The sequence below is a fragment of the Megascapheus bottae genome, chromosome 6, assembly GCF_031878675.1.
Source record: "Megascapheus bottae isolate mThoBot1 chromosome 6, mThoBot2.hap1, whole genome shotgun sequence".
Taxonomy (NCBI): domain Eukaryota; kingdom Metazoa; phylum Chordata; class Mammalia; order Rodentia; family Geomyidae; genus Megascapheus; species Megascapheus bottae.
The window spans coordinates 1,104,630-1,126,911 of NC_143514.1; the positions used below are offsets into that span (position 1 = coordinate 1,104,630).

At 40.2% G+C, this 22,282-nt stretch overlaps 1 protein-coding gene across 2 annotated transcripts in view; it reads right to left on the bottom strand.

Moving 5' to 3' along the window:
* Positions 1 to 5,194: 5,194 nt before the first annotated feature.
* Trim33 (tripartite motif containing 33) overlaps positions 5,195 to 22,282 on the bottom strand; it is a 66,205-nt gene continuing 49,117 nt past the window's right edge. Inside the window, exons 13-20 of one of the 2 annotated variants that reach the window (XM_090334073.1) lie at positions 21,239 to 21,302; positions 17,581 to 17,740; positions 14,590 to 14,939; positions 12,763 to 12,886; positions 10,235 to 10,309; positions 8,613 to 8,765; positions 7,058 to 7,108; positions 5,195 to 6,979 (exon numbers count right to left, since the gene is read on the bottom strand). In XM_090334073.1, coding sequence (XP_090190199.1) covers positions 6,767 to 6,979; positions 7,058 to 7,108; positions 8,613 to 8,765; positions 10,235 to 10,309; positions 12,763 to 12,886; positions 14,590 to 14,939; positions 17,581 to 17,740; positions 21,239 to 21,302 — 1,190 coding nt within the window. In that variant the 3' untranslated portion in view covers positions 5,195 to 6,766. The remainder of the gene's footprint in view (positions 6,980 to 7,057; positions 7,109 to 8,612; positions 8,766 to 10,234; positions 10,310 to 12,762; positions 12,887 to 14,589; positions 14,940 to 17,580; positions 17,741 to 21,238; positions 21,303 to 22,282) is intronic. The other variant, XM_090334074.1, reaches the window with a different exon arrangement.

The window sequence follows — 22,282 nt, forward strand, 5'->3', positions numbered from 1 at the left end:
GCACACACATTCATACACGTGCATGCAAATGCACACACGTGCAGAAGCACACAATGGGCACGCACACATGTGCTGCAATACACATGCACACCACACACACACACACACACACACACACACACACACACACACGCATGCACGCACGCACGCTTCCTAGAAGCCTGCAGAGGAAGCTCAGTCTGAGAGAAGGGGTGGGGGTGGAAAAGAGAACCATCAGGGGAGAGCTGGATGAAGCTCCAGAGATGGGTTGTAGTTGTATATTCCTTGGGGGGTGGGCTCCATGCCACCACCACCCCCCATTGTTAAGAACTGCCGTCCCCAGGTCCCTCAAGCCTCCCAGGGTAGCTAGGATATCAGGTGTGAGTCACTGGCACCCTGGTTTAAAAACTGCTCCTCTTGAGCAGTACCTCTCAGGCAAGGCAGTGCCATTCACCACCTGAGCTGCTGCTCAAATCGGGGAAATGGGAGGACCGCATCCTGAAGACCTGGGGAGGGAGATGTCTGCTCTGAGGACTCCGCAGGGGACAGAGGATAGCTGTGGGTGAGGGGGCAGTGACCCAGCCAGGTACCAGAGCAGCAGAGGAGCCCAAAGGGACAAAAGGCTGGGGGACTCCAGGAGCAGTGCAGTGGGGCACTGATTTTCAGGTCATCCCCAAGTGTGGCGCCCTCCCACTTCCCCAGGAGAAGTGCTCCCCTTCTGCCGCCCTCACCAGGTAAGCAGGTGGCCTTGGCATCAGAGACAAATGGCGGCCCTCCCAGCCCAAAGTCCTAGTTGGGAACTTGTACCAACCAGCTAAGGGGCTCTTCCTCAGTTCCCCTGGTGCAGCTCACTTCAAATCCACTTCACCTGTGCTTCCCCTTTCTCCTGCCTCAAAATCCCTAGAAGACATCAGGTGGGGTACTGAAGTCTTTATTATAGTTGTCTATTTTTTTTTCCTCGTTTGTCAGTAGCAGGGATTGAACTCAAGACCCACACTCAGCTATTTTGCTCAAGACTAGCACACTACACTTGAGCCACAGCTTCATTTCCAGCTTTTGCTGGAGGTCTCACAGGTTTTTCTGACCTTGACCTTCAGTCTTTAGATCTGTCTCCTAAGTAAATGGGATTACAGGTATTTGGTATGAGCCACTAGCACCTGGCTGTCATGACGGAAAGGATGCTTTCCAAAGCTGATTCTACTGAATGATCCTCCACTTTCCACAGCGCTGAAGATTCTTTACCGACTCCTTGTTATCTTTACCCCAGCTCAGTAGTTTAGTTTGCTGCTGTGGCTGGGCTGAAACTGGTTTCCAGACTTCTGTATGGCCTCCCTTTCCAGCCCTCTTCCTGCCCTGACACAGGTTTGGGTTGGTTCCTTTCTGCGTGTTCCAACTGCATTCTCTGGGAATTGCTACCAAAAAACTCGCAATCCTAAGTACTCTAAAGCAGAGGCAAATTCTGTCCTACCTCAGATTTTTAGAAACAGCTGAGCGTAGGTGGCTCACATCTGTAATCCTAGCTACTCAGGAGACAGAGATCTGAGTTCAAAGCCATCCTGGACAGGAAAATCTGTGAAACTGTTATCTACAATAAACTACTCAGAAAAAGCCACAAGTGACACTATGGCTCATGTGGTAGAGTGCTAACTTGAGGCACAAAGAGCCTCAGGGACAGCACCCAGGCACAGAGGTGAAACCCCAAAACGGGCAAATAAATAAATAAATATAATAAATCAGTTACTAAGACTCAGAAGAAAAAAGGAAATTCATTTGAAAAGTTTTTCAATTTTCTAATTTAATAGAAATAACCAAAACAATGTGGTTCTCAAACAAGGTTTCAAACTAATCTATTACAACTTCTACAACACATTCCAGAGCATTATAACGAGAATTATTTACAGGCAGCTAATGTATTAAATAACCATGAAAAAGGAAAAAATTTGTTTTATTACACACCAGCAAAAAACACAGGAATGGAACAATTAGAAACTGCAACCTTGTTTTAAAAATTAAATATGATCATTTAGAGAATACACTAGCACAGAAACAGCACTTGTTCTTTCATAATCATATTGGAGGGCCGTTAACTATGTGCAAAAACAGTAGCAGAGCAGTAATGGCGGCCAGGAGGAAGTCCAGGAGACACTGGAGCCAAGGAGCTGGTAAGGTTGCTAACTTAACCCTTCGTGTGCAGTGCACGTGTGCAGAGGGCAATGAATGGGCTTTCCAACTGCACAAATATTTTTTAGAGGTGTATGCATTTTTCCCTGCATTAAAACCTAATAAAATGCCGACTTTTTCAGGAGCAGACATTCATTTCTTTGAAAAGAATGAAAATTAGGCCACGATTGAATGGAAATATTGCAGTAGCATTTAGTCATTTTGGTGTCTTCTCACATAGAAATTGAGTAAATTTAAAATACCACTTTCAATGTTTAAATATCACTTGCTAGAAAAAAAAAAAAAGACTAACCGGTAGTTTGATAGGACAAATATAACCATTTAAAGTTATTTTTTAAGATTATTTTGTTTCTAAGATACTATCACACTATATAAAGGATCACATCAGTAAATAAGAAGCTAGGACAGCAGGAAGGCATCTGACCAAGTAAAACATGCATCTGGCTGGGTGAAAGAAGCCAAAACTGGAAATGTCCATGTAAACTGTGGCATATAAATTTTTTCCCTAAAAAAGTACCTTCAAATTTTATTTTACTCAAACAGCTACTTTTAAAAAAATATGCAACTTTCCCCAATTTTTAAAATAAAATGCCACAATATATTGTCATTACCTCCAACATACATTTAAATTTCTTCATTTTTAAAAAGACTGGTGATATGCATATAAACTTTCCTACAAAATCACCATCCGGGAGAAGATTCTGATGTGCTGTTAGGCGACAGACAGAAGCAGTTATTGCTTCTGAGGAGGAACCAACTGGGAGAAAAAAGTATGCCCAATCCAACTGCAACACCCTTGAAACCTCTACCACCTTCAGCAGGAAATTCACACAGAGGCGGAAATTCAGAATTCATGATAGGACTTCAGTTAAGGGAGCTGGGTAGGATTTCCATAAAGCTACTCACTGATCCAGTGCTGAATATGCAAATAGGCGTGGGTGGCGGCTGGCTTTTGCCAGGAAGAACTCTCTGTCCTCAAGCTGCTGCATGTGAGCAGGGGTGGATACTGGGTATGGGTGTGAAAACTTGGAGGGGGGGGAGGGGAAGAAGGGAAGAGACCCCATCTGGACACTCCAAGGGCAGAATTGGAAGACTTATTAACACTAATAACTAATTACTAATTGCATGGCAGGAGAACAGCTGAGGTAACTGACAAACCTACACTTTATATACTTTAAAGCATTATTCCTTTGGATTAATTAAAAATTTCCAAACTGGAGCCGGGTGCAGTGGCTCATGCCTGTAATCCTAGCTACTCAAGAGGCTGAGATCTGAGCCAAAGCTAGCCCAGCACTGAAGTCCATGAAACTCTTATCGTCAATTAACCACCAGCAAACTGGAAGCAGTTCTCTGGCTCAAGGGGAGGATCGTAGTCTTGAGCTGAAGAGCTCAGGGACAGCGCCCAGGCCCAGAGTTCAAGCCCCATAACCCACAAAAGAAAACAAAAAAACAGTAATTTGAAAAAATCTCCAAACTGCTTATAAAGAAAATGCGAGAAATTAGTTAAAATGTCCTTACATAAGAAAAAGAATTTGGGGCTGGGAATCTGGCCTAGCGGTAGAGTGCTTGCCTAGCATGCACAAAGACTTGGGTTCGATTCCTTGGTACCACATACATACAAAAAAAGGCGGAAGTGGTGCTGAGGCTCAAGTAGTAGAGCTCTGGCCTTGAGAAAGTCCAAGGACAGTGTTCAGGCCTTGAGCTCAAGCCTAGGACTAGCCCACCCCCCCCCCAAAAAAAAACATTAAGAACTTGGTTGCACAAAGAACAATGCTGCGGGCTCGCCTGCCACTTAGCCTTCTTCTGGTCTCCAAGTGATACCCAGCACAGACTCCCCCCCACTCACCCCCCGCCCGCAACTACCACCCACCCCTGCCTTTGCAGCTCTTGATTCCTGCACCCCAGTAAGTGATGCCTCACAACTCAAGCAATAAAAACCATATTTGTTATGTCAGCAGAACAGCCTGAGGAACAGTTAAGTCTAGTTTTCTGATGGGAAAAGTACACAAAAACTCTGCAAGGCTTGAAGGAAACATTATTATGTAGCCTTTTCTCCAAATTTAAATAATGGTTCTTAACAAAGACTACAAATGTCAGAGAGTATCAAAAGAACTGCCTTCAGGAACTGATACTCAATGTTTGTCTAGTAAAACATAAATTAATAGGAAAAACATTATAATTGAATATCAATTAACGTTTATACTTGCTAAACAGTTATGTCAAAGCTGAACAAATCAGCTTAAAAACACAAGGATCAGTGTACAAGAAAGAGGTTTAGGAAATTTAAACCGAACATCTCTAATGTTGTCATGTTGATATTATTAATTTAATAGTTAAGTCCTCGGCAGCAAGAATTCTCTTTTGTCAATAGAGATAAAGCCTACTGGACCCTGATAGGAGCATAGTTTTGAATTGATTGGTGTAACTGATCTTACAGGAAACAAAAAATGCTCATCCAACACAAAAATATCTTAAAAGGAACACATTACCTTTTAGAGCTCTAAATATTGAGAGATCTCTACTTAAGTTTTGTTTTTCCCCAACTTGGGTGAACCTACTTATGACCTGAGAATTTTAGAGAGAATTCATATAAGGAGCTAAATATTAAATAGAAGTCAAAGGCTTATTAATACAAAGTTATACTGCAACAGCTCACTTGCTAAACCTGTCTCCTAGATCTATGCCTATTTATAAACCAGAATCATGAATATCACCAGAGAAACAGGTGTAAGAGAGATATAGAAGTATATAGTTTTAAGCATTTTTAAATTATCTTTCTCCCACTCATAGAAAACTATTAGAAATTTGAAAATGGAGTAAAATAATAAAATAGTTTACTTATTTTTGGGGGGGGGGCAGGAGGGATAAGTCTTAATTTATAACGAAAGAAAAAAAGTTAAAGAAATTCAGAATAAAAGTAAATAGGCAGTAATCAATTTTGTTTAAATATACCATTAGAAGGCCTTAATTATATTCCTACTTACCCTATTCCTTGTTAAGAAAAGAAAAACAAGCAAAAGAATCTGTATGATAATCTCTTTAGAATACTTTATTTGATCCAATATGCACTAAAAAATTTACTTCTTAGACAATTAGGTCAATTTTCTGAGTAGTCTATGGTCTGAACTGCTTAAGCTGAGTTATTAAAAAGGCAAATTATTTGCCACAAATCTGACATCTGAAAAACATCTAATGGCAAATTCTTCTATTTTGGTCACTTTATAGTCTAATGTATCCATATAAAAGTAGGACTAAAAAAACTTAATCCAACAAAAGAGAAGCCTGCACACAGTCTAGAACACACATTTTGAATGAGCATCACAAAGAGAAATGAACCAAAGCCAAGCTGGTTGTCTGCCTCCACTGCTCGGCAGGCTGGGCTCACAGCAAATGCCAGATCAGTGGAGAGTGGCTCACATCCTGCATTTACACAGTTCTCTTCTAGGTCTTTTCAAGCCCCAAGTCCAGGCAAATGTCCCACTTGGTGGACAGATGAGTAATCTAACCCCACCGGGTTTTATTTCAATATTGTGATATTTCAATAATAAGCTGCTTCTGAAGATTTTCTGAGAAGTCTGTTCTGTATTAAAATAAGATAGAACCTCAAAATATGAATGAACATTAGAAATAGACAGCATATATTACAAACCCATTTTTTGATAGGGACATTAGTAAGAATACACATTAGCTTAAAAAAACAGGCTCAGCAAATGTTGCTGATCTGCCAGTTTTAGTTCATTATTTACAAATAAGACAAAGTGAATTACAGAAAATTTTACACATTTGGTAGTTGACAGATTACTGTTTACCAATAATGCTCTATTGGAAAGCTGATATACGAAGGAAGACTGGATAAGAGCCAGTTGTTACCTTCTCCATCCAATTTAAATGTACAGAGAACTAGGCTAACTTTGAGCAAACACTCTGCCTTGCAGTCAGCTGATCTGAGTGGGAGGTGCCGTGTGTGGAATGGTCCTCTGGAGATGACTACTGGGAAGTCACCGCGTTATCTCCATAGACCACTGAGGTGGCTGCACAAGCAGGGGTCGTGCGTGAGGAGAAAACAAAACTACTGCTGAGGGTAAGCCGGTTTAAAAACTAAGACCCAACAGCAGGACAGCAGGGTGGGAAGGACAGACTTTCATGATTTGATGCGTATCTGCATGGACATTAAAGTGGAATCTGAACTTTTTAAGGTACAAAACCCACTAAAAAAACCTATTGTTATGTGTACAAAGGGAGAAAGCTTAGAAGCTATTTTAATAATTTTGTACTCCAGTCCAAAAAAGACAATGTAGTGAGCAACATGAACTTTGTGTGCTTATGTACACACCCAGTGTCCTACACTTTAATACTATGTGATCAGTATTCAGAGAACACCCTCCAATCAGTTCACTTTTGCTCTTTACTCACACGATGCAAAGCATCCCCCACCCCGTGTTGACAAGCTCGTCCCTGTCCATCGCTTCGCTCTAATACTGGTAGAAGCTGCCGGCTTCCTCTAGGAGGTGTGCACTGTAGGCAGGATATTCCACAGCAACATTTAAATAAAACAACTGTTTGCTTTGCTTTCTTTTAAAAACAACCGATTTAAATCCATGTCAATTTACTTTATATGTACTGGCCTCTCATCTGACTTCAGGCGTTTTCTGCGAGGCTGTATAAAGTCTTCATCAGAGTCCTCAGTTACCTCACCATCCTCCTCCTCCTGCTCAAACTCTGGCAAGGGCGCGAAGGTCCTGTCTGGGTAGATCTCTGTGAGTTTCTCTTCAAAGTACACTGCCACTGCCTTCCCTGCCTGAGCTACTTCTGAGTCAGCCTGCAAGCAAAAGAGACGAGTCGTCACCTGCAGTAGTACATATTCCTTCTCCAAGTGTGCATGGTCTGAAAAGCTTACCTTCAAATTAATCTCTTGTGTGTCTGCATAAACTTGAACAACTTTCATCATCTAAAAAGGACACCAGAGTCAAAAAAAAAGGGAAATTATAATCCTTTCTAAAGTTAAGAGACGGCATAGGATTGGTGACGAGTCAGCCATATGAGGGAACAAACTGTTATAAATGCTTGCTCAACTTCATACAACATGACCAACTTTGTGCACAACACCCTGTTACTAATGCTGCTGTGAAGCTTCCAGAACTCTCATTCCAAAGTGAGGCCAATCTTAGCAAGAATAATGTATCCAAGAAGAAAATATCTGTGAAACAAGTGATAAATGTTGTTTCTAAAAACCGTAGAACTTTCAACCAAATGACCAGAATTTACCTTTATATGGAGGGCAATACAATGATCACAAATTAACTACTCATAATTGTCAACTACGTTCATAAAGAACTTGGGACTATATTCTCTAAATAGAAGTTAGTGAGATTTTACTAATTTAATCTTGTGGCTTATTTGCTGTATTTCACCTCATGGTGTGTGTGTGGGGGGGGGGGCACAGTACTAGAGCTTGAAATCAGGGCCCAGGTGCTATCCCTGAGCCTCTTGGTGCTCAAGGTTAACACTCCACCACTTGAGCCACAGGGCTACTTCCAGCTTTTAGTAGTTTATTGGAGATAAGAGTCTCAAGAACTATCCTACCCATATAGGCTTTGAACTGTGATCCTCAGATCTCAGCTTGAGCAGTTAGGATTACAGGCGTGAGCCATCAGTGCCCAGCAGGATTTTCTTAAATAGTAAAATGTTACATAGATGCTTCCAGAGACAGCTACTGGTAGACTTTACACCATTCAATGTGATTTATTTTAACTAAAACAGCAATAGAAAAGGCTTTAATATTCATCTTTATAAAGATTTTATAGATCCTCATCCAATTCCATTTTTTCCCTCCCACAATGAATATTATCTGTAATAGGTAACATCCATTAATACAAAAGTAACAAAAGTAAACCTCTTGACAGAGGCATACATTATGTTTCTTCTTGAGGTGTGTATATCACATCTTTATCCTCAAAAAGCATATAACTAAAACAAATGAAAGTCACACTGCTGAAACCAGAAAACTCGTTATATACCGAGTTGTTTTTCAAGATGAGCTACCAGAGAGGTATATTTACAATTTTTAAGGCTCTACATTCAATAAAATGCCAATAACATGGGTACAAATAAATTCCTTTTCTCAAAAGTACCCAAAATATCATATCTAATCAATTTACTTCATTGCAGATTGTTTTCCATAACTAACCCAACTCACAGCTCAGGAGAGGGTATTCAATACATTCTCAATGTATTATATCTAGGTACATATTCCAAATTATACATTTTACAAATTCCTTTTTTGGAGCTGCAAATAAAATCAAATTTTCCATTTGAAAGAAATGAAGCAAAAAAATTTTAAAGAAAATTCTTTCACCAAAGTAAAATTCAAAACAAAATCCCATAGTAAAATAAATAAAACCCCCAAATAAACAAAAACTCATAAGCCAATATTAGGTTGAAAGCTAACATACTTCATTAAACCTTTCACAGTTCTTGAAAATCAGACGAACATCAGCAACAAAGTCATCTGGGATTTGGTAATGCTGGGAATGTTTTTTCTGAAGCTTCTTTTTCACGGTGGATAAATCCATTGGTTTCTTTATAATCTTGTAGTAGTTTGGTATCTAAAACAGTAAGAAAGGACAGATAAGAACTGTCCTAACTTCAGTCTGAAAATGCACAGCATATGAATCACATGAGGTCTTTTACGACATGTGCTCCCATCCTGTTCTGAGAGCCTAGGTGCCACATCGTAACTACTGGACATTTCTATATTCTAATCTTCAATCAGTACACTGGAAAAGTGATCTGCCAGGGAAGCCTACCCAAACACTGTAGAGGTTTCTCTTATTAAAATAAAAAAGATTCATGAAAGTCTTATCAGGTCAACAAGATCTCTTAGAGCAAACTTTTTTTTGGGGGGGGGAAGGGGGGCGCCAGTCCTGAGGCTTGAAATCTGATCCTGGGCACTGTCCTTGGAGATTTTTTGCTCAAGCCTAGCAGACAGCCACACATGAGTCACAGCGTCACTGCTGCCTTTTTCTATATATGTGGTGCTGGGGAATCAAACCCAGGACTGGGTTTCTGACACTTTCACAAACTGGCCGGTGCTCTACCACCTCAAAACCCTATAATCCTTTTAAAAACAGAGACTAGCTGGATAGCTTCAGACAGACCTTAGCGGAAGTAACAGGTATGACCCACCACACGAAGCCCCAGCCCAAGAAATTGTAATTTTAACAAATGAATCCATATCTGTTTAGATCTAATGAAATCTGATTCAGTATTTGTTATGCTCCAAGGTACTACACTTAACATTTTACATTGGACATCTTATGTACTCTTCAGAATAATTAGGTAAAAATAGTGTCAGAATCATAATACAATGCATGTATCAAATTGTCACCTTGTCCTCCATAAATTTATGGAATTTATGAATTTTTTTCCTATGGTGAGTTAGGGAAAGAAAAGATGCTCATCAAAGAAGTAAATTGTAATTTGATTGGAAAATTAAGTTTGATTTTTTTTGTTTTGTTTTTGCCAGTCTGGGCTTGAGCTCAGGGCCTGAGCACTATCCTTGAACTTTCTCAAGGCTACAGTTCTACCACAGGAGCCTCAGCACCATTTCTGGCTTTTTTTTCTATGTATGTGGTACGGAGGAATCGAACTTAGGTCTTCGTGCATGCTAGGCAAGCACTCTACCACTTGGCTAAACTCCCGGCCCCGGAAAACTAAGTTCTAAAGAACTACTGTCCCTTGTGGTACCCACAGTAACATATTACACATTTCAAAACTGTTAAAAAGAATTAATAATTTCATCCTAAGTATGTTAAATTGGTGAAATGATGGATGTGTTATTGACTAAACTTGATCAAGTCTTTTTATATATACATAGATCACAACATATTATCACTTGCCAACTAAAATTAAATTTAAAGAACATCAGAAAATGTGGAGTCTTAGAGAATCTGAAAAGCTTAATCAGGAAGACCGAGTTTCACTCAAGCTCAGAAGAAAGGCTGGGCCCATATTCTCTACTATCACATGAGATGACTCCTTTACCAAAACAAGTACATCCGGGTTTATGACTCACCGAAACAGGAACAGGCTCCTGGAATTCAATACTTAATTCATGGCAATAGAGGTAAAGCAGAAGGCGTTCACATTTCTGGTTCCAAAAAGAAAAGGAAGACATATTTAGTATCATCTGACCTCTACAAAGATAAGTCTTGACAATGAGATTAATCGCACTGTGAAATGTTACAACAGACTGAATATCAAGTAACCAAATACTCATAAAAGGAAACCCACCTGGACTTTCATATAATGTGAAACTATGGTCTGTTCTATTTGAAATAAATGAGGTGTGCTTTTATTCTAATGTAACTAAGGTAACAAGTGTTATTTAGAGCAACAGGACATAGATTTTTTTTTTTATCAGTAACATATAGCACTTTGTGCAAAAATTTGTTAATTATCTGGTAATAAGGATATTCCTTATACCTCAGAGCAATGCTCTGAAGTAAGCAAACCAAGTATCATTACAATTTTTTTCAAATTACTCCACTCGGGTTCAAAATATATAAAACCCATCTCTTTCTTCTCAATCCAATTACAAAATCTTTATTTTTTTTTTGGCACATCTATTAAGTTTCTAGATGCATTTTGCATTTCTGGTTTCCTATTTACTTCAAGGTCTGCCAATGTAAATTCATACAACATCACATTTGTTCAAAATGGAGAAAAGATACTGCAAGTCTACTTAATCAAGTGTAATGGCCAAAGAACTAGGTGGAAGACATTTTGTCTTTAGAAATCAGCCTATGATCAGATCAGTAACAGCGTGATGCTAGGAAAAGACATTTTAAGTTTTAACTTAACCAAAATGTTTTAAGGCATGTATGTGATTTTTTTTTTCTCTCTCCGCACCCTCCCCCCCAAGCCTGTGGCTTGAACTCAATATAATGCTGTCCTTTAGCTTTTTTCATCTAGGATAGCCCTCTACTACTTGAACTACAGCTCCACTTCTGTCTTTTCTGGTGGTTAAATGGAGATAGAGGTCTCAAGAATTTTCTAGCTGAGGCTGGCTTCAAACCGTGATTTTGAACCTCCTGGGTAGCAGCACCCAACTTCATTTTCCCCCCTAAATAGCATTTTTCACTATATAAAATTGGATTAATGGCAGAAAAAGATACACAGACACCATTTACAAAATTATGGAAACAGGCCGGGAGTTTGGCCTAGTGGTAGAGTGCTTGTCTAGCATGCATGAAGACCCAGGTTCGGTTCCTTGGTACCACATACATAGAAAAAAGTCAGAAGTGATGCTGAGGCTCAAGTGGTAGAGCACTAGCCTCGAGAAAGTCCAAGGACAGAGCTCAGGCTCTGAGCTCAAGCTCAGGACTGGCAAAAAAAAAAAAAAAAAAAAAAGAAAGAAAGAAAGAAAGATAGATAGATAGATAGATTATGGAAACAGTCTACCTGACAAGTTCCAATGGAGGTTTAAGGTTGTAATGGCTTGGATTCCTCATTTCTAAGAGGCTTCTAAACTGAGTCGTAGAGGCAAATAGTGATATTATTTAATGAGGAATATTTTGTTACTGGATTGTTTTTTTTGGGGGGGGGAGGGGACGAAGGGGATGAGAATTAAAAAATCCAAATTTTAAGCCAGGTGCAGCGGCTCACGTCTGTAATCCTAGCAACACACAAGGCTGAGATCTGAGGATCAAGGTTCAGAGCCAGCTCAGGGACAAAAGGACCTGAGACTCTCATCTCCAATTAATCTCTAGAAAACTGGGAGGTGGGGCTTGGCTCAAGGGTAGGGCAGTAGCCTTGAGCTGAAGAGCTCAGGGACAGCACCCAGGCTGAGTTCAAGACTCATCACCTGCCTCCCCCCGAAAAAAAAAGAAAGAAAAAAAAAATCAAGATTTTAAGGGCTGAAAGTATGATTCAGTGATAGAGCTAGCTTGAGTCCTGAGTACATTACCAAAAAAGAAAAAGAGATCATGATTTTAGTTCCAATATGTTAAGCCTGAAAAAGTTGGATGTAAGTGCTACAAACTGAGGACTAGATTTCAGAAGTACCATATGCCATCAAATCATGAAATTGTTAAGTAAAACTCTAAGGGCCTGAGCTGGGAACTTGGCCTAGTGGTAGAGTGCTTGCCTAGCATGCATGAAGACTTGGGCTCGATTCCTTGGTACGACATACATACAAAACACCAGGCTTGAGAAAGCCCAACGACTGAGTTCAGTCCACAGGACTGGTGCAAAAAAAAAAAAAAAGTGAGTACCAGCCTTGAGTGAAAAAGTTCAGGGAAAGTGTGTTGAGAGTTTAGCCTAGTGGTAGAGTGCTTGCCGAGCACGCATGAAGACCTAGGTTCAATTCCTTGGTACCATATATACAGAAAAGCAGGAAGTGATGCCTGTGGCTCAAGTGGCAGAAAACTAGGCTTGAAGAAAACCCAAAGACAATGCTCAGGCCCAGGACTGGAAAAAACAAACAACAACAACAACAAAAAATTTTAAGGGCCTGGGTAACAAACAAAAACAGAATCAACAACCCTGATAGGCAGACAACTAGAAAACATCTGGTAGCAAATCAGCTTATTTGACACTTACCCTTTGGTCCACAGGGCTCAAACCCTGTACAGTTTTTCCCTTCTTGCTGTGCTGTAAATTATCACAATCATATTCAACTTCTGGCTTCCCAATATCTCTGCAAAATGTGCATATCCAGTCCCCACTAAGCAAGAAGACAGGCAATTAGTCTGTGACTGTAAGTCAAGGATTGTAACAAAGCCTGTGCTAGACCCGCAAACTCCCTGAAAGCAAGTTTGTTTCCTTTCATTTTTCTATTTGGGATAAAAACAGGTTCTTTCTATATTGTCACCACATTACCATTATATGAATTTCCTTTATGAATAAAACTAAAACATTCTAAAGTATCTGTCTTATACTGTGTGGTCATGTATTATACCTGCCAATTAGAAATTAAGTCTTATTTAATCACTCAAAGACAGAACACAGAAACACACCTTAAGTGCCAGCACACCACATGTAAAAATAAATACCTTCTTTTTTTGGGAGGGGGCATGTTTACGAGTGGGTCTGAATTAAGAGCCTCATGCTTACTTGCTAGGCTGGTATTCTACTACTACTTTAACCATGCCTCTAGCCCAGCTATTTGAGAGAATGAGTCTAGCAAACCTTTCTAACTAGGCTAACTTTCAAAGCCATGATACTCTAGACATTATTTTCCTTGAGCAGCTAGGATTACAAGTATGACCCAATGTCACTTGGCTCTCCTTATCTTTTAACTCTCTATACTAAGAAAAAAAACCTAAGTTTTTATTAAAGCAAACATAGTTTTCAGGCCACCAGTGTGGCCTGGCAGTGGAGTGTTTGCCTAGCATGCACAAACTCTGGGTTTGATTCCTTTGTAAAACATACAAAAAAGAGGACGGAAGTGATACTGTGGCCCAAGTGGTAGAGCTCTAGCTTTGAGAAAGCTCAAGGACAATGTCCAAGCACTGAGCTCCAGGACTGGTAATTTTTTTAAAAAATTTTAAACTAATTTTCTTTGTATTGGTACTGGTGTTTTTTCTTTTCTTTTTTGGGGGGGGGGTGGGAGTCACAGGGCTTGATCTTGGCCTGGGCACTGTCCCTGAACTCTTCAGCTCAAGGCTACCACCCTACCCTTGAGCCAAGCCCTACTTCCCGTTTTCTAGAGGTTAATTGAAGATAAAGAGTCTCAGGTCCTTTTGTGCCCAGGCTGGCTTTGAACCTTGATCCTCATATCTCAGCCTCTTGTGTAGCTAGGATTACAGGTATAAGCCCTGAGTTCAAGTACTTTTTTACAAAGTACTCTTTTACAAAGTACTCTTTTACAAAGTACAAGTACTTTTTTTACAAAGTACTCTTTTTCCTTCTCTCTCTCTCCCTGTGCAGATATGGTGACTTGAAATCAGGGCTGGGGAGTATCCCTGAGCTTTTCCCATCACCCTTGGACTACTTGAACCACAAGTCCACTTTAGCCTTTGTTTTGGGGGTTGATTAGAGATAAAAGAATCTCACAGACTGTCCTACCATGAGAACAGATTTTTAAAAATTTACCGCTGGGAATGATACCCAATGTGTTAGGTGTGATGTACGTGTACACACAATCACTTTCCAGTAAGACTTTGAGGTTGATTTGCTTATACTAAGCAAGTGAGGTGAAAGCAATGGATTGTACTCTTTAGCATTAATGTTCCATTTAAGTTTTGGATGTTTTGTCAACCTATTACTATTTTTTCTGGAAGTTAATACAAATGGAGGAACTGGTTGTTTTTATAAGAATATTATGCAGTGGTTCAGAAGGCTATCTGCCTTATCAGGTTGTTCAGAAAATGCTTTGTTATATTTTTAGCTTTTGAAAATAAACAAAACAGATTATTCCAGTGGTACCTTGGAAAGCTAAGAAGTGTTGGAACATGACAAGTTAGATGAAAAACCTTTGGACATTTTTCACAGCATAACAGATCCCCTCCATTCTGGCATACGGCACACCAGTCCTCATTGGGGTCTTCATCTTTGCTGCTGCCATCCCCTCCAATCCTTGCCGATCTGTGTATGAGGCTTCGAACTGGAGACTTCCCATTCACTAGGCCACTGAGCCCAGACTGTTTGCAGCTTTCATTCACATCAGCGGGCTCAGTCTTCACATGATTTTCTAGGCTTGCTAACGCATCCAGCTCACTCTCAAGATGCAGGTTAGTTGAGAGGGGTGGTGTCAAGCTACTCTCGGGGCTGCTCAACTAAGATAAGAAAGACAAGTGCTTGAAAAAAATCATTCCATCCTTATGATACATAGTGTATATATATTTAAAAGTTGTGTCAATAGCCATACTGATAATATAACTTAAAATTTACTTTGTAAATCATACGACAGTGAAGAATGGTAATAATCCCCAAATTACATAGACATTCTAATGTATAATTTAAGAATTTCTATACCTGTAGTATGGTGGGGTTCAACTATACATAAGAAAATTAAGCCGGGCATGGTGGCTCATGCCTGTTATTACTCAGAAGGCTGAGATCTGAGGATCGAGATTCAAAACCAGCCCGGACAGAAAAGTCCTCTTGAGACTCCTATCTCCAATTAACTACTCAAACCGGGAAGTTGGTGATATGACTCCAGTGGTAGAGCCCAAACCTAGATCATAAAGAGTCTCAGGAACACAGTGTTCAGGCATCACAACTGAACCCCCCCTCCCAAAATTAAAAATTAATTACACTGACTATGAAGTTTAGCAATTAGTTACATTTTTTTCCTACAGAGAAAGCCAATTGTGGCACAGTATTTTCCCAATCAATAATCTGTTATAGGGGCCAGGAGTTTGCCTTACTTGTACAGTGCTTGTCTAGAATGCATGAAGCCCAGGGTTCAATTCCTAATATCATATACACAGAAAAAGCCAAGTGGGACAGCACTAACCTTGGACAAAAAAGCTCAAGAACAATGCCTAAGCCTAGTTCAAGCCCCAGGACTGTAAATAAGTAAGTAAATCTGTTGATAGGAATCGAGAAACATTCTATACTGTCCTGGACCCCACTTAGCTTTCTACTAATATAGGAAGAGTGTGCCAATGTAAAATAAACATAGAGGGGAAGGGAGCAGTAAGGGGGCTTGAACTCAAGGCCTCATGCTCTTGGCTTGGGATTTGCTCAAGGCTGGAGCCAAACACTTTTGACTTTTTAATTTTTTGTCAGCCTAGGAACTGTCCTTGGAGATTTTGTGCCACTTGAGCCACAGTGCTATTTCCAGGTTTTTCTGCATGTATGTGGTACCCTGGAATCTAACCCAGGGCTTTGTGCATGCCAGACTAGCACTCTACCACTAGGCCATTCTCCCGGACCCACTTTTGACTTTTTGCTGATTATCTAGAAGGTCTCTCAAATCCCTGAGTTGGCTTTGATCTTCAACCCTCAGATATCAGCCTCCTGAACAACTAGAATTAGAGGCCACCAGTGTCCAGATTCACCATCAATTTTTATGAGGGTATTTTCCAAAATAAGTTTTGCTGTTTTCCTCTGATATGAACATGCGTTATGATTTTTATGTGCCATCCAATATACTAATGCCATGAGGTTCTTACATGCCAAAATATGCACTATATATACCTAGATAAAAAAGACAAACAAAAATCAAAACTTCAACCAGTCTATACTATAGATTTTATAAAAACATATTTATTTTTAGGTCTGTAATGGGGCTTAAACTCTGCACCTGGGTGCTGTCCCTAAACACTTCAGGTCAAGGCTAGTACTCTACAACTTGAGCCACAGCGCCACTTCTGTTTTCTGGTGGTTAATTAGAGAAAAGAATCTAACAAATGGGGGGCCGGGAGTTTGGCCTAGTGGTAGAATGCTCGCCTAGCATGCACGAAGACCCGGGTTCGATTCCTCGGTACCCCACATACATAGCAAAAAGCCAGAAGTGTTGCTGAGGTTCAAGTGGTAGAGTGCTAGCCTTGAGAAAGTCCAAGGACAGTGCTCCCGCCCTGAGCCCAAGCCCAGGACTGGCAAAAAAAAAAAAAAAACACACACACACACAAAAAGAATCTAACAAACTTTCTTGCCCTGGCTGGCTCAGAACAATGATCCTCAAGATTTCAGCTTCCTGAATAGCTAGGATTACAGGTATGGGCCACTGGTGCCTGTCTTTAGGATGGCTAATATTCTTAAACCAAACAACAGTCTCATCACCAATCTTAAATCAACGGTTTCTTTCATATAAGCGTGTGTGTGTGTGTGTGTGTGTGTGTGCCTGTGTGTGTGTGCCTGTGTAGTATTGGAGTTTTGAACGTTGGGCTCTTATTATTCTACCCCCACACTGAGGACTGAAGTCAGAGCTATGTGACTGGTAATCTACCACTTAGGCAATGCCCTCAGGCACGTATAAGCAATCTTCACAGTCAAGGACAACACCTAAATATCTTTTAGGTCCTGAGATTCAATATGGATGAGATGACTAATAAGTTTAGAGCAACAGTAACAATTAATATGAGCTAATAAAAAACATGGGGAAAAAACCAGATGAGAGATGTGCCTTGAGGGTAGGGGGCTTGCCTACTACACATGAGGCTCTCAGTTTGACTCCCAGTAAACACACACACAAATTCACAAGATAAAATTCCTACATAATTAAAAAAAGGTCAACAGAATCAACTTTCAAGGCAATTTCAAATGAATACTTTTTTCAGATTAAATTACAGCTGACTCTTCATTCATGAAAATCCAAAATTCATGAATCCAAAAAAGAGATGCATAGCATGTATTAGGCGTACAAATAGAACTACATCCTCAGGACCTAGACTCAGTCTTACTGGCTGAAGCCAATCTTCGTGAACTGACCTCCCGCAGACCTCATCAGACAGACCCATGGAAACTTACCATGCAGGCACTCCTCCTGCCATCCTCAGCCTTTTCTTGCTTCACAGCCCCTGAGAAGCTGCACACTTCATCCTCCATCCCCGGCTCCTGCTTGACCTTCACTTGGTCTGACTTGAAACTAAGACCTGTCTTCTCAGCAGTTCTCCCTGATGATCCACAGCTAATAAACAACACAGAAAGGTTACATGCATGATCTATGAAAAGTATTTATTAAACTGAAGACAATAGAGAACTACCTCAAAGAAAGTAAGGATATGTCACAATGCAGATTAGAGGAGTGTAATAGAAGCCTACCCTCCAAATCTTCTTTAAAATGTAAACCATACTAAAGTACGGTTTCTTAAAGTAACTTTTTTTTTTTGGGGGGGGGGGGGGGTCAGTCGTGGGACTTGATCTCTGGGCCTGGAAGCATCCCTAAATCTCTCGGACTTTAGTGCCCCAGCTGGCTTTTTACTTTAATCCTCAGATCTCAGTCTCCTGAGTACCCAGGACTACAGGAATAAGCCACCGGCACCTAGCTAATTAAACATTTATTTGGCAAGGGAAGCAGTTCTGCAGCTTGGACTCAGGGCCTGAGCCTTGTCCTTGGGCTCTCTCAGGACTACAGCATTACCACTTGAGCCACGGCACCACTTCTGGCCTTTTCTATATATATATATATGTATATAGTATCGTGGAATCAAATCCCAGTCTTTGTACATGCAAGGCAAGCACTCTACCACACTAGGCCAAATTCCCAGCCCCCCAAAAAATACACTTCTTAATCTGAGGCACTTAGAGGAAATCAATTAAAGAATTTAGTAAAAAATCATTTTCTAGTCAGGCACAATGGCTCACACCTATTATCCTACCTACTCAGGAGGCTGAGATCTGAGGATCAAGGTTCAAAGCTAGCCTGGGCACTAAAGACTTTGAGACTCTTATCTCCAATTAACCAATAGAAAATGGCAAGTCAGACTGTGGCTCAAGGGGTAGAGCAGTACCTTTGACCTGAAAAGCTCAGGGACAATGCTCAGGCCCAGAGGTAGGGCAGTAGCTTTGAGCTGAAGAACTCAAGGACAGCGCCCAGGCCGAGTTCAAGTCCCATGACCCACCAAAAATAAAAATAAAAATAAAATAATAATTTTCTAGGACAGTACAGGTTGGATTGCCTTTATGTGAAATTCTGGGGGATTAGTTTTCAGGTTAGAGAAATGGCTCAAATACTGAAACTATAAATAAGAAGGCCAGAATGGAACCCAAATATGAGTTCTAATATGAAACTCATTTAATGTTTAGACACACACAAACTGAACTATTATTTTAAGTGCACCCTTCATTTTTATTTTAATTTTTATTGTTACTATAAAGATAATGTACAGAGTTTTTACGTAAGTCAGGTAATGAGTACTTTTCTTTTTGGTATTTTTCTTTCCCATTACCACTCATAAACTGTATAGTTCATTTTTAACATAATCTAATGAGTATCACTATTGCATTTATTCAAGCTTTGTCCCTATACTTCTGTGCCCCACACACCCACATTTTAGACTGTGACCTACCACATGAGGTCAGGTTTAGAATTTTCCTTAGGGGCACAGTATCATGTCAGCAATGAAAAACTTTTTGAATTTTAGAGCATTTCCTATTAAGGATCCTTAAGTTATAATACGGGGGTGGGTGGTGGGTGGGGGGGAGGGTGATGGGTACCAAGACATGTGAAAGGGTATCATTGTATGTGAATTAATGCACCTTCTATCTGGCAAATATCATGTAACCCTTTTATTAATTACAATAAAAAAACAAAAACAAAAAAAGTTATAATACAAAATGTCAGCGTTACAAAAAAAAAAAAAATTCAGCATTGCTTCATTGCTTTATTTGTTTTTTTGCCAGACTTGGGGCTTAAACTCAGGGGCTAGGTACTATCCCTGAGCTTCTTTTGCTCAAGGCTAGTGCTCTACCAGTTGAGCCAAGCCCAGAGCTGAGCCTAGCCCAATGATTGCTTTTTAGGAAAATAACTACAACTCCCTTTGTCTCCCAAAAAATTCAGGAATAGAACATCATTAGTAAAGCTATTTCATGAAGCCTTGTCAAAGGAAAGATTACTTTACTATTGGAAAGCAGAGGGTAATAAGCAACCAACAAGATGATGCATCCCTATTTGACCACAGAAGAGACAGATTAGAGAACATATATGGGCTGGGAATGTAGTTAAGTGGTAGACTGTTTGCACAGCATTCATGAAGCTCTAGGTTCAATTTCTCGGTACCCCAAAAACAGAAAAAGCCAGAAGTGGCTCAAATGGTAGTGTTATCCCTGAGTCAAAGAAGCTCAGGGATAGTGCCCAGGCCCTAAGTTCAAGCTCCTAGACTGGCAAGACCGGGGAGGGAGGAGAAGGAAGGACAGGTATCAGGTATGTGACTGGAATCAGTTCCATCAAGCTCTGTTCAGAGAATCAAGTATCTGCTAACACACTACTACTACCAACTTACCAGTTATTTCAAGTAGTATGAAAAAGCCAAACAAGTATTTAACAGTAAGAATATTCAGAATTCAAATAACAAATACATATGAATAAAAAACAATTGTATAGTACTTTAAACAATTAGCTGTTAAAGCTTCTTGTCTTGATTATGGTTCTGTACACAGTCATTTAAATTTCTTAATTGTTACATGATACTGAAAGTCATAGGTAAAATGGAATGACTTACAAAACTTGTTTCAAAAGAGAATGGAGGGCCAGGAGATGGCCTAGTGGTAAGAGTGCTTGCTTAGCACGCATGAAGACCCAGGTTTAATTCCTCTTTACCACATATGTAGAAAAAGCCAGAAATTCTGCTGTGCCCCAAGTGGTAGAGCTCTAGCCTTGAGAAAACCCAAGGACAGTGCTCAGGCCCTAAGTTCAAGGCCCAGGACTCACAAAAAAAAATAAATAAATAAATAAATAAAATAAAAATAAATAAAAGCTAATAATTTTGGACCGGGAGCACAGCCTAATGGTAGAGTGCTCGCTTAGCATGCATGAAGTCCTAGGTTTGATTCCTCGATACCACATTCTCAGAAAAAGCTTGAAGAGGTACTGTAGCTCAAGTGGCAGGGCTCAAGCCTTGAGCAAAAACTGTCCAAGGACAGTGCCCAGGCCTGGCAAAAAAGAAAAGAAGCCAGGAAGTGGTGCTATGGCTCAAGTGGTAGAGATTTAGCCTTGAGAAAGCTCAGGTCCTGAGTTCAAGCTAGAGAGATAGAGAGAGATAGAGATAGAGAGAGAGAGAGACAGAGAGATAGAGACAGAGAAGCGAGACAGGATAAAAATACAAGAAAATCGGCCTGTATGGCGGCCCACACCTGTAATCCTAGCTAGTCAGGAGGTTGAGATCTGAGAATCGTGGTTCAAAGCCAGACCGAACACTAAAGTCCATGAGACTCTTATCTCCAATTAACCATTAAAAAAACGGAAGTGGTGCTGCAGCTCCAGAGGGTAGGGCAGTAGCCTTGAGATGAAATGCTCAGGGACAGTGAGCAGGCCCAGAGTTCACAAGCCCCATGACCAATGACCCCCCCAAAAAGAAGAGAAAAAAAGAAAAGAATCTGGCTATGGCCAAATCACTATGGAAACTACGTAGTAACTATAAAGAGGTAAGACAATGAATTCTTAAAACTTTTCTATAAAAATACTCACCTGCCTCGACTGCCGGTACTAGAGGTACTAGGAGGCCTCACAGGTGTGTGAGAGTTTGATAAACCTAAAAAGTAGAAAGTTAAATTGAATAGCAGCACATATAGGAATGTTTGGAATTCTAGATTATTACAACCCAATTCAGAAACTTCTGGAAATTCAAGCCAGGTGAAAAGTCTGGGATGACCTATCAAACCATTAGCAGGTATCGAACCAATTTCTCTCATCAAGTGATGAGAGATTCTCAGGTGAGAATCCTCTTCAGAATACCAACAAAAACTACCATAGCAAGAGAACTTGTCTTTCTTCTTTTAAGTCACCTCACATACAGAATTTTGTCTGGTTGGTCAGCTGGTTTTTGGGGGTTTTTTTTGTTTGTTTTGCCAGTCGTGTGACTTGAACTCAGGCCCTGAGCACTGTCCTTGGACTTTTTTCAAGACTAGTGATCTACCACGTGAGCCACAGCACCACTTCCAGCTTTTTTCTATGTATGTGGTACCGAGGAATCGAACCTGGGTCTTCCCTGCATGCTAGGCAAGCACTCTACCACTAGGTGAGCCAAACTCCCAGTCCCTTAATTTTATTTTAGACAGCCTCAACCATATACAGGTCTCAAACTTTTGCACTTCCTTACTTGAGCTTTCTGAGCATGACACCTGAAAATAAGGTATCCAAATTCCATGCCAGCAGTCCTTACTCCTTTCAAAAGGCCTAGCTACAACAACCCCTATTAAAACTAAAAAACGTATATACTTCAAAAAAAACCCTAGGTGAATGATGCACCTCATGCAAAATCTGTATGGACATTTCCACAGTTCTTCCTCCAGAAATGATGGGTCTTTTTTCTATAAGAAAAAAGTGACACTTAGACTACATCAGAAAAATATATTCTACCACCATTTCTAGATTGTTAACATGTTTTGACACTGTTTCACTTATAATACAGGCTTAAGGCTGAATCGCCTGTAGTAGGATCAATGAAACAGAGGGATCTGGACACACCTCAAGAATATTTTAATACTTTCAAGTAAATTTAAGTTTTTACTT